We start from the raw sequence: 13,181 nt of genomic DNA, 5'->3' as shown, positions 1-13,181 counted from the left end.
ACCCTGTGGACCGGCGCTCCCCATCAGCCAAGCACAGCAGAATTCAGTTCAACAAACCCTTTTTCAGCATCTACTTTTGTCAGACCTGTGCTAGGCCATGTCGTAATCAACCAATAATTGCTGCACTGCACCCATCGGTCTCCTGTGCTGATGTCTTTGCCAACAATAAAATATGCCTGTCGGAGGTTGTTAGCTTTTCTTTCTCAACGGCCATAGATACTCAGAGAAATCCTGTCTTGAGCTCCAAGGGAAGAACAAAATTACCTAAGGTTCTTAAGCTAGTGTTTCCCAGCTTGGAATTCTGATGGTCTGCAGTTATTCACCTGTAATCGCAAAGTATAAACTATCAAACAATGACCTCAATGGGAATTAAAGACAATAGGAGTAAGGGGCCAGCCCTGTGGCCCAGTGGTTAAGTTCGTGCGCTCCACTTCGGTAGTCCAGAGTTTCACCGGTTTGGATCCCGGGCGCGGACATGGCACCACTTGTCAGGCCATGCTGAGGCGGCGTCCCACACAGCACAGCCAGAGACACTCACAGCTAGAATATACAACTATGTACTGGGGGGCTTTGGGAAAGAAGAAAATGAAGATTGGCAACTGATGTTAGCTCAGGTGCCAATCTAAAAAAATAAAGGTAAAAAAAAAGGAATAAGTGAAGTTGTGCAGGCAGCGGAAAGCAGTCAGTTTAATATTCCTTTTACTGGATACGGTCTTAAGATTAGTCTGGGTAGAGTCTAACTCCCTGCCCATAGTTGGAGGTGTAAACACTCCAGGGGAGCTCCTCTCTAGGGATCCTCCCTCCACTGCAGACGCCCCTGCCCGACACACACACACACACACACCGTAGAAGTGCTCAATGGGCATAAATGACTCAAAAGATAACTTGTCCCAAGGACACCGGGATAATTTTGAGTCTCCCTATCTTGGGACTCTGGTTACTGTTGTGTGAGCCTGGGTATCTGAACTCGGAAGAAGAGCAATCTGAGGCCTCAAGAACAGTCTGGATCTAGAGTGGGACAACTCAGCCAAATCAACATGAATCAAGCCAAGAAGATTCATGCAGAAATCAATCAGAATCTCATGAGAGAAAACCTGGTCAGCGCCTGAATCTACCTCCAAAGAAAGCAAGAGGAGCCTGGAATACAGACCACGATTAGACAGAAGGCTGACACTTGCTGGGGGCACTAGGGTGTAATGGAAAATCTTCAGATGTTCCCCAGTCATGGGGGAGTCACCGAATGCGGAGGTCAGGCCCCGACAGCAGCGTCGCTGCCGACCTGCTGGGACTCAACAGCACTGCTCGCTCCCTGTGGCACAGGGCGCTGAAGAGGAGGGGTTCAGCTCACCTATTCACACGTCGAATATATTTATGGATATGTGGGGGTGGCTGAGGAGAGGCAGAATTAGGTGCAGTCAAAATGCACAGTAATCGTCCTCAAGGGAAAACCAAAGGGGTTGTGAGTAGCTAAAAGGGAAAAGAGGCAGGTATGTTTTGGGGTAGAGGGCACAAAGGGGATCCCATCATTTTATATCTTCACAGTTCTCCAGTCTACATTCCTTTATGCCTCACATCACTCCACTGGCTCCTCAGGATGATGACTACAGAGACTTTTTTTTTTAAAGATTGGCACCTGAGCTAACAACTGTTGCCAATCTTCTTTCTTTTTTTCCTGCTTTTTCTCCCCAAATCCCCCCGGTACATAGTTGTATATTTTTTCAGTTGTGGGTCCTTCTAGTTGTGGCATGTGGAACACTGCTCCAGCATGGCCTGATGAGCGGTGCCATGTCTGTGCCCAGGATCCAAACCGGTGAAACCCTGGGCCACCGAAGCAGAATGCGAGAACTTAACCACTCGGCCACGGGGCCAGCTCCTACAGAGACTTCTTGAGACCCTCTGGCTCATTGGTGTCGTTCCTTCACACTTCCTACCTATCTGTGGACAATGCGGCAGCAGCTTTGATGTCCTTACTGGATTCTGTGCTTGTAGACTTGGGATGCTGGTTTCCACAACCAGTAGACTCTATTCCTAAAGCCCGGAGACAATTTTTGCAAAGCTCAGACCAAGGGACAGGGGTTATATTTACCATGCACACTACACATTTATATCTCAGCAGCTTGGACTGACATCCCAGGGCACATACCTTCTACTAGTGTATTTGTAACAACACTCAATATACTGTTGATTCTATCTTTCCGTCCATAGGAGGCCAGTTGGTCCATGGAAACTAAGAGAGATCCAGGGCCTTTCTTCTTTATTTCTATCTCAGTTGTAGCCTGAAAAACAAAACAAAACAAAACAGCAAATCAGGTGAGTAAAGTCTTCTAAACATTAAGGCTGGGCCTTACTGGATAGATAGTCCAGAGTGTGAGTAAGAACATATGCTCTTCATCACATCTTTTTACTTTGATCCTACAATCCTACTCACCCTAGGAAGTAGAACGGAACAAGATGGCCATCGACCATCCTTAGTTCTACAGGTGACAAGACCAAGTCGTTTAAGTTTGTACACATCCACAACAAACCCAAGAGTCTGGCTGGGACCCAAACGCCTCATCTGCTCCGTTCCAAGCACGAGTAGAAAGACCAGATCCGCTGGGGCAATGTCCCAGAAGGAGACCCTGAGCTCTCCTGTCCCAGGCTCACAGCCACAGCATTTGGCTAGAACTGGACCGCATGAAAAAATAAGTCAAATTCGTCTCTACTTGAAATTTCATTAAAGGCCAAGTCCCTGATCACACTGAGTATCACAGACATTGTTTCCTCCACGTGTAGAAGCACCATCATTCTACCATACTGCCCCTCCCAAATGCCACAGCTGGGCCCAAGTGAACATCAGCAAGTTGAAGTTCTACCCTAAATCTCCACCAAGCCTCTGTAAAGAAGTATGGTAAGGTTTGCTATCTTTTTTGTGTGTGTGAGAGGAAGATTGGCCCAGAGCTAACATCTGTGCCAATCTTCCTCTATTTTGTATATGGGATGCTGCTACAGCATGATTGATGAGCAGTGTGTAGGTCTGCACCTGGGATCAGAACCTGCAAACCCCAGGTTGCCGAAGCAGAACACACAAACTTAACCACTACAACACCAGGCCAGCCCATGGTTTTGCTATCTTAATTAAATACACTGCATCATATATGTTGACGTTATCCTTTTAAAATTTTGTTTTGAGTTAACCTGCAATGTTCAAATTCCCAACCAAAGAGAATGAGCAGAAAACACCATCAGACTGTTATACAAAATACTTTTTACACGCTCCACCGTGGGCAATACTGATATGGCAGATGACAGCAGAAGGTTTCTCAGTGTCCCTTGCTGGTGCTGTCTGTGCAAACCTGAATGGGTTGCATCAGATCAGGCTTAACCGGGGGCTTTCTAGTAACCATGTTGTCCACTTTCACATGTCACCCATGTAAGGCTGGATGCCCCTTCCATGGTGGAGGTAGGAGGGCAGAGACAGTCACCACGCCTCAGAGGAGAGGGTAGAGGCCTGTGTGTGGGAAGTTAGAGAAGCATCCATGTGATCAGTACCAGCACCATCCTAGCTGTTTGGAGAAGAGAATAATCACCTCTGGAGAGCTACATCAGAGCCTGTCTGTCTGCATATACGTCTAGATTTTAAGAACCGTAAAAAGAAAGTTCCCGGCAGATTACAGTTTATCTTATCACAGTGTTTCATCAAACGGTTTCACTGATTCAGACATTGGTTTACCTTAGGGTTTTGTTTATTTGTTTGTTTGTTTGTTTGGCAGAGCTACAGAAGAAATGGAAAGGAAAAAGAACTGATTTCCTCAGGAATTCCTGGCTGCATTACGATACAACATCTGTATATGTAAGAACGACTTGTTAACCATTACCTCAGGTCATGATAAAGTATATTTCTTTGAGAAGCCACTTTTTGCTCCAATTCTCAGCCTGATATTCATGACACTTAATAAATCAGATCAAACTACTACATTTTAAAAATGACAATCATCTAAAAATGAACACAGAAAGGGCTCATGTAATGGACACTCTTATTTCTGGCATTTATTGATTCTAGATTTTTACTGAGCTGCCCTTCTGAAAATCTACAGCACATGGTAGATCACTTTCATAATGCCGACCCTCAGGGTACTGTAAGATTTAATGGACCAGGTAATTCAACAAAGAAGGATGAAATTGCATTTAATATGGCTTTGGTACTAAGTATATCTTATTGTTTTCTGGGCTTGCTGGAAACAACAAGATATAAGTTCTTCAGACTTTAATAACATTAACCTTAAAAAAACAGAATTAATAAAAATGCTGTCTAAAGGACCCAGTCAAATCATTAGATTATCATTTAGTGATACCTATTTGAAAATTAAAGCAATTTTTAGTTTACATTAGCAGGGATATGTGGAGACAACATTTATAACATTAAAATTTGTTCCATAATAAGATGTGTTATAGAATCTATCTGGGGCTGGCCCCGTGGCTGAGGGGTTAAGTTCGCGTGCTCCGCTACGGCGGCCCAGGGTTTCTCTGGTTCAGATCTGGGTGCGGACACGGCGCCGCTCTTCAGGCCACATTGAGGCCGCGTCCCACGTACTACAACTAGAAGGACCCACAACTATAATATACAACTATATACTGGGGAGATTTGAGGAGAAAAAGCAGAAAGGAAAAAAAAAAAAGATTGGCAACAGTTGTTAGCTCAGGTGCCAATCTTAAAAAAAAAGAAATATATATCTGAAGTTTCAAAAAAGAAGTAAATGAAAGAAGAGACCAAGAAATGAAAATTTCATGGGGGCTGGCTCCGTGGCCCAGTGGTTAAGTTCGCGTGCTCCGCTGCGGCGGCCCAGGGTTCGGATCCTGGGCGCGGACATGGCACCGCTCGTCAGGCCATGTTGAGGTGGCGTCCCACATCCCACAATTAGAAGGACATGCAACTAAGACATAGAACTGTGTACGGGGGCGGGGGGAGGGTGGTTTGGGGAGATAAAGCAGAAAAAAAAAAGGGAAGACTGGCAACAGTTGTTAGCCCAGGTGCCAATCTTTAAAAAAAAAAAAGAAATGAAAATTTCAAAGCCCACACTTGGGGATTTTAGAAAGTAAAGAGAAATTCATTATGTTATCTTTTTACACAGGCAAGAGCATTTAGCATAGATGCAAATAACTGGTTCCATCAAAAAGTCTTGTGGTAACAATAAGATATCTAGAAAAATCCCCATATATTTGTAAATTAAACAACAGACTTCTAAAAATCCATGGATCAAAGATGAAATAACAAGGAAAATTAGAAAAATACTTAGATGATAATGAAAACACAATACATCAACATTTATGGGCTGCAGCTAAAGAAATAGTTAGATAAAATTTTATAGCTTTAAATTATGAGATTAGAAAATGAAAAAGATATAAGGTCAGTGCTCTAAGCTTCCACCACAAGAAACTAGAAAATGAAGACCAAATTAAACCCTGGGTAAGTAGATGAAAGGAAATAATAAAAATAGGAGTAGAGATTAATGAATTAGTAAATGGACAAACAACATGCCATCAAAAAAGTCAAATGTTGGTTTTTAAAGAAAGATTAATAAAATGGATAATTCCCTTAGCAAGACTGATCAAGAAAAAAAGAAAACTCAAATTATAATTTTCAGGAATAAAAAAGGGGACATCACCACAAATCCTAGTGGCATTATTAGGATAATAAAGATATACTGTGAACTTTATATCATTTCATCTTGGATGAAATGAACAAAATAATCAAAATACAACTTATCAAAACCGATAGAAGAAAGAGAAAATCTAAATAGCCCATATTAATGAAAGAAATTATAATAAAAAAATCTTACTACAAAGAGAACTCTAGGCCCAGATGGCTTCACAAGGGGATTCTATCATTTATGGAAGAAATAATATCAATGTTACACAAATTCTTTCAGAAAACAGAGGATAAAGGAATAGTTATCAACTGTTTTGTAAAGCTAACATAACCCTGATACTAAACCTGAGAGAAACATTACAAGAAAAGGCAATTAAAGACCAAGATCCCTCATGAACAGAGATGTGAAATCCTTAACAAAATATGAGCAAATAATCCAGCAATATATACCAAGGATAATATATCATGACCAACAGGGTTTATCCCAGGAAAACAAGGTTAGTTTAATATTAGGAAAAAAGTCAATGCCATTCATCATATTAACAGAATAAAGGAGTAAAACCATATCATCATCTCACAGATGCAGAAAAAGAACATTTAACAAAATTCAACACCTCTGCACAATAAAATTTCTCAGCAAGCTAGGAATTGAATGTAGAAGCTTCAATCTGATAAAGAACATCGATAAAAATGTCCAGCCAACATTATACCTTTTGGTGAAACATTAAATCCTCTTCCTCTGACACTGGCAACAAGGAAGGATGCCTGCTTTCATCACTTCTATTCAATTTTATATCTGAAGTCCTAGCCAGTGCAATACAGCAAGAAAAATAAATAAAAGGTATAAAGGCTGCAGTTTCTGTTATTCACAGAAAGCATTTTCAGGCATGTAGAAAACCCTATGGAATTTTTAAAAAAACAAAACCCAAACCTAATACAACCAATACATTAATTTATCAAGGTCACAAGATACAAGGTCAATATACAAAAACCACTGTATTTCTATAGTCTGGCAACAAATACCTGAAAATAAAATTTCAGAAGTTCTATCTTCTACAACAGTATAAAAAAAAATCAAATACCAAGGAATAAATATCATGAAAGACGTGCAAGACTCCCACTACAAACTACACAACTTTGCTGAGAGAAACTTGAGAAGACTTAAATAAATGAAGAAATACACCACACACGCATAGACTGGAAGGCTCAATATAATTAAAATGCCAATTCTTCCCAAACTGACTTATAGAGTTAGTGCAATCACTACCAAAATTCTAGTAGACAAATGTAGTATTGGTATAAGCAAAGACAAACAGATCAAGGAAATGATCTTGGGGTTCAGCAAATATTTCTTGGACAAGATGCAAAAAACATTATAAAACTGATTTTTGGTCAACATGCTAAGTCAATTCAATGGAGAAAGGAAAGTCTTTTTAGCAAATGGTGCTGAAAAACTAAATATCCACCCAGGTTGACTCCTATCTAATTTCATACACAAAAATTAATTTGAGCTGAATCAGAGACCTGACTGTAAAACTTGAAACCAAAAAGCTTATAGAAGAAAAATATCTTCACCATCTTGGGGATCAGCAAAGATTTCTTGGACAGGATGCAAAAAAATCATGAAAGAAAAAAACTGATAAATTGGACTTCATCAAAATTAAAAATTTATGTATCTGATAAAGGACTTGTATCGATACCATATAAAAAAATTAATTAATAATAAAAAGAACTCAGTTAAAAATGGGCAAAAGATGTGAACAAGTAATTAACAAAGAAGATAAAGGAGAAGCTGATAAGCAGATGAAAAGATGCTCATTATCATTAACCATCAAGGAAATGCAAATTAAAAGCAAAATACGGTAACATTTTATACCCACTAAAATGTTAAAATCAAAGACTAACATCACCAAATGTTGGCTAGGATATGGAGCAACTAGAACTCTAATTATACATTATTGGCGAGAGTTTTTAAAAAGTGGTGTAACTGTTTTGGAGAGCTATTTGGTAGTTTCTTATGAAGTTAAACATACATTTAACATACGACCCAGGAAGTTCACTCTGAGGTATTTATTCAATATAAATGAAAACATACGTCTACAAGAAGAGTTGTGCAAGAATGCTCTCAGTTAGCTTATTCATATTATCGCAAACCGGAAACAATTCAATGTCCACCAACAGGAAAATGGATGAACAAATTGGAGTATATTTGTACAATGAAATACCACTCATCAATAACAAAGAATGGACAACTGATAGACAAAACAAGATGAATGTATCTCCAAAACATCTTACGGAGTGAAACACGCCAAATAAAAAATAATATAAATGAATCCACAAAAATGAGAGAAAACTAACCTATGGTGACACATGTCAGAAGCGGTTGCCTGAAAAGCGGAGGAGACTGACCAGAAGACGTACTTTCTGAGAGAGTCTTGTGGTAAAGGGGTTTAGGGGATAAGCCCCAATGAGTCAAAGAGCGCCTTCTCCACCTCCTTTTTACCCACATCTTTGGTAACTCTTGCATGAGGGTACCCAAGGTTCTACTGCGACACTGATTATGCAGTGGAATTCCTTTGAGACAGAATATGGAGCGCAAAATGTGTAAATATCTGTATTGTGGACATAAATGAAGATCAACCAAGTGAGAAAAGCAAAGGCTATCTATTCTGAGCTTGACAGAGTGAGGCAGTCAGCCACCGCCACGTGCGTTTTTGCAGACTCAAAGGCAGGTAGAGGAGTGGGGAAGCTTGACAGTGGAAGAAGGGGAGGCTTCAGGTGTGCCCTGACTCAAGGCTGTCGGCATGGGGAAGCTGTAGGCAGGCTAACTAGGTGTGGGGCATCCTATGTGACTGGTTAGGGGAGCATATTTGGCTTTCTCTGAGTGGACCTAAGTTGGAAGCAGGGACAAAAATTAGGGAAGTTGTCAGTTGTCAATCAAGCCCTGGCCATTTTGGGCTACTTGTTACAGAAGTTACTGTTTCGCTTCCCAGATTGTCACTAGAGATGGCAATCTGGCCTCCTGCCAGTTGGTCTTATAGCAGGCTGGCTTCCTGGGCTTACTATTGCAGATAAGGATGCTGGCTTCTTGGGCAGGTTGTGGGTGACTGTTCTGTTTTTATATAGGGTATATAGGGTCTGGTCATTGTCTGTTTGTATACACAGTCTCTCAGTATTCATCAGAGCAGATTAGTTAATGGAGAGACAGCAAACATATGTGATCACTGTCAACTGCCTAAGATGACATAAACCAAAACTGCCTGCAAAGAACATTACTTAAAAGTGCTAAGCACCAGTTGGGGGCTAAGACCGTGTCCAGAGAAAAATACATCCGTACTACTGAGAAAACCTCATCTGTTAAAATCAGGGGACACGGAACACCAACATGGGTGGGTAGTTCCTGAAGTCCCTCTCCCGATGTGAGGTTCTGAAAGCTGGGACTGAAAGTCCAGGTACTTGGCTATTGTTTGTTTCTTTATTTCTATCTTTTCATTTTTTAAAAAAACTGAGATAAAGTGCACATAACATAAAATTCACCATTTAATTGTACACATAAAGTGTAAAATCCAGTGGTTTTTAGTATATTTACAATGTTGTACAATCATCACTACTAATTCCAGAACCAGAGAAAAACCCAGTAGCTGTGAGCGGCTGATCCCAGTCCCTGCCCCCAGCCCCCGGCCCCCGACCATCTGCTTTCCGTCTCTGTGGATTTGCCTCTTCTGGACACTTCACGTCAATGGAATCATACAATGTGTGTCCTTTTGTGTCTGGCTTCTCTCACTTAGCATAACGTTTCCAAAGTTCACCCATGTTGTAGCATGTATCAAGACTTTATGCCTTTTATGGCTAAATAACATTCCATTGTAGGGACATATCATATTCTGTTCACCCTTTCACCAGCGGATAGGCACTTGGGTTGTTTCTACTTTTTGGCTATTATGAATAACGCTTTTGAATATTTATGTGCAAGTTTTTGGGTGAACACCTGTTTTCAGGTCTCCTGGGTATATAGCTAGGAGTAGAACTGCTGGGTCATAATGGTAACTCTATGTTTAATTTTTTCAGGAACTGCCAAGCTGTTTTCCAAAATGGCTGCACCATTTTCCATTCCCACCAGCAAAGCTGGCTATTGTTATCTTGTACCAGACCAGAGCCAGCTGCAGGGAAGAAAACGTGGAGCAGACTCTCCCACGTAAAGCAACTTCATAGCTACCTTTCAGCTACGCTCTGCTCTAGAACCTGGATTCTCTGAGGTATGTCTCTGCTATTTGCTCAGCTGCCCTATTCTTATTACCTGGGAGGTGGGGAGAAGATGTCTTCTTTCAATCAGGCTGAGACTCGAGGACCAGAGGAAAGATCACATATTCTTTCTTTCCCTTGCCTTGTCTCTTCAGGTCATTTTTTTTGGCAAATGGAGGTGTATACTTTTTGTTTGTTTTGTTTCGTTTTGTTGGGGAGGGAGGAGGAGAATGAACAACATTTTAAAGTCAGGAGCCTCTGCCTTTTTAAAATTCAGCCTCTAAGGAGCCTTGGTACAAAACTATCAGTAACAGGCGAAGCAACTGAGAACCTTAATTATGTTAAACCCAGTACGAATTTGTTCCATTTCTCTTAACTCAAACGCAAAGTTTATTAGGGCATTTAGCCACTGACTCCCAACCTCCTAAACTGTAGCTCCCTTCTCAAAGAGGCATCCTGAAACATCTGCAGATGGCAGATTCTGACCACATTTCTATAGATCTGCCCAGGGAAGCTCAGCTTGTTATTGATTCTAAATTGCTTTCACGTGGAAATACATAACTGCAAATTTATCAGGCAGTCACCTTTTGGAATTAAAGTTTAGAGCATTTTAGAAGCGGTCTTAGAACCTAGCCATTTATCTCCTGTTCAAGCCTTTCTCAAATTTTTGCAGTATTCTGCTTTAAAATAATTTTACAATAATTTCTCCTTCTCAGACAAAGGATCTTTAGAATCTTAGAAGGAATCTGACGCTCTCCAAGTCAAGCAATTCAGCAGAAACCCCACTGTCTACTTCTCAGGTCTAAAAAGGCCAAAAAAGTATAGAGAAAGGAATGGAAACTGGCTTTCTGCATACTAAGAAATGGGCCAAGCAGTGTGCTCCACATTTTACAAATGTTATTACATTTAATTTTCACAATAGCCCTATAAAAAGGTCCTTTCACCTCTTTTACACAGATAAGGGCTTAGAGAGGTTAATTTCCCAGGATCACGTGAGTAAATAAAGTAAAGCACTTGAGCTTTAGTTAGGAGAGTGTCATGGTTAACGGTTAATGCTCCGGAGTGAGATTGCCTGGATTCAAATCCTGACTCTGCTGCTTACTGTGCAATCCTGGACAAGTTATTTTATTTCTCTAAGCCTTGGTTTCCTCCTCAGTGAAATGCAGACAACAGCAGTATCTAGCTCACAGAGTAGGGTTGTGAGCAGTAAATGAGATAATGCTTGTACACTTGCAAGCTAAAGAACATGCTTTCTGAGTTACGTGTGACTTTCGGATCGTCAGAGGCACGTGCTTACTCTCTGAGTGAAGAACCATGATTCTCACCTATTTTGCCAGCTCAGAGATGAAGATATGGGAAAAGTCCCCTGATCCTCTGCTTCAGCAAAAAGCAAGAGTGAAAATTTCCAAACTATCAAAAAATCATCACCATTCAATCACAACTGAATAATTAATGAAGATGTGAAATAGTTTTCAATGAGGCTCTAATGAGGTCATAGCTTTTTTTCATGGGGAATATTATATTTCTTAAATTGAGCCTGAAGAAAAAAAATACAGATGTGGCATAACCTAAGCATTAATATTGTGTGTGACCAACCTGGTGACCATCAGCGGCTCCTACAAAGCCTGAGCATCTGCCTGGGAGCACTCTAACGCTTCAGGCGAAGACAAGTTAATCCGTGGCTGGAGACACATCCAAAATGTTTGACAGGAAGAGTCGCTACATCCTAGCGCAAAGAGGTATTAATGGCTCATGTAGCCTGGGCTGCATATGACATTAATATATCGTGTCCTCCTATGATAAATGACTTTTTCCCACTTCCCCAAGGAGCCAATCTTTAAGTGGTCAGGAAGTTCTCTTTGGCATCAGGAAGACCTTGCTTCAAGTTCCATTTCCACAAGTCATGAAACCTCTGAGTCTCATCTGTTAATAGGATAAAACCACCTTCCAGATGGGGTAGTTATAAGAATTAGATGAGATCCTGCATACAAAGTGCTTAGCATAGTATAGTAAGAACTCGATATGCTGAGCTGTAATTATTATGCCCACTGTAAAAAACAGGAAAGTGTAAGGAAGAAACAAGTCACCGATAATTTCCCCTCCCAACGGCAACTACTGTTAACTTTTAGTCATTCATCTTTCTGCACGCAGCTTGTCTCTATGGGGTTCTGGTGTCATTCTGTCTGCAAACTGTGTGCATTCTGGATTGGTTTGGTTTTGTCTTTTTGGCCTATTAATGCAACTTAGCTATTTCCTCATATTGTTATCAATTAGCAAGTGCTTCTTTATGGCTTCTAACAAAATAGTTTTTCCTAGTTGTGAAGCCCTTGGGAATGAGATAGTCCTCCCACCTCACCTCGCTGCCACTTTGGGATCTGGCCTCCTGGCCTTGGGAATCCTCCAGTCTGTCATTATCATCACTTGGGACCACTGCAAAGGCTCTCCTAAGCGCTTACAGGCCCTCCAAACTGGAAGGTAGCACCCTGCAGGCCACAGTATAAGGCAGTGCAGAGCCTTACACTCCATAGCCATCTGCTCAACTGCCTCTCCAATTTGTCTCCCACACAGTATAACAGAAGCTGCGAAAGAAACGAAAACAAACCCCACACCTGCTCATCTGCCTTCAGCTGAAGTTCAAGCTCCTTCTTCCCGGACACCTTCCTAATACCTTCTTTTCAAAGAAATAGCAAGATGTATTATTTGGCTTCAATATTTTTAAAAACTACCAGGATATCAAAATTTAACTTGGTTCTCAACATTTGAGTTGCCCCAACTGTACCGTCCATGCGCACCCATCCCTCATTCTCCATTGATACCAGCTGTTTTTTCCGAGAATATAATCATCTATCTAACTGGGGAGCCCAAAATTTACCTTTAGACTTATTTAAAATAAAGATATCATCTATAACATTTGTGGCCAACTATCTGGTTTGGGGGGAACTCTGGAACCACTGTTATAGTTATCCTTCTTATTATTGTTGATCTTAAATTACGGTTCCCCAGCAGAGCAATGGCCTAGGCAGAAAAGACCTTAAAATTAGCTGAGAAACACGAGGTTTCTGAAAGGCCTAAGATTATGGCTCTATCACTGATGAGCTGTGTGACTTCAAGGAGCACAAATTCCCTGAGCCTGTGTCTCCATCTCAAAAACAGGAAGAATAAACTCTACTTCATCAGCCTCACGAAATCCGTATTTAGAACAAATTAAATAATGCATGTAAAAATGATTTGTAGCTTGTAAAGAACTATACAAATGTAAGGGGGAAAAGTATTTTGCTTTTAAATAAAAAGGCAGGGAGGGAAAAGATGA

General features: G+C 40.8%; 1 protein-coding gene across 11 annotated transcripts in view; it reads right to left on the bottom strand.

Annotated features, from left to right (window-relative positions):
* Positions 1 to 13,181, bottom strand: part of SCN8A (sodium voltage-gated channel alpha subunit 8) — a 176,351-nt gene that overhangs the window by 51,509 nt on the left and 111,661 nt on the right. For all 11 annotated transcript variants that reach the window (XM_070271444.1, XM_070271445.1, XM_070271447.1 and 8 more), the window contains one exon: positions 2,144 to 2,276. In XM_070271444.1, coding sequence (XP_070127545.1) covers positions 2,144 to 2,276 — 133 coding nt within the window. The remainder of the gene's footprint in view (positions 1 to 2,143; positions 2,277 to 13,181) is intronic.

Source organism: Equus caballus, chromosome 6 (genome assembly GCF_041296265.1).
Source record: "Equus caballus isolate H_3958 breed thoroughbred chromosome 6, TB-T2T, whole genome shotgun sequence".
NCBI lineage: Eukaryota > Metazoa > Chordata > Mammalia > Perissodactyla > Equidae > Equus > Equus caballus.
Note: the sequence above shows the minus strand (reverse complement) of the source record. Positions and strands in the feature narration are given on the sequence as shown.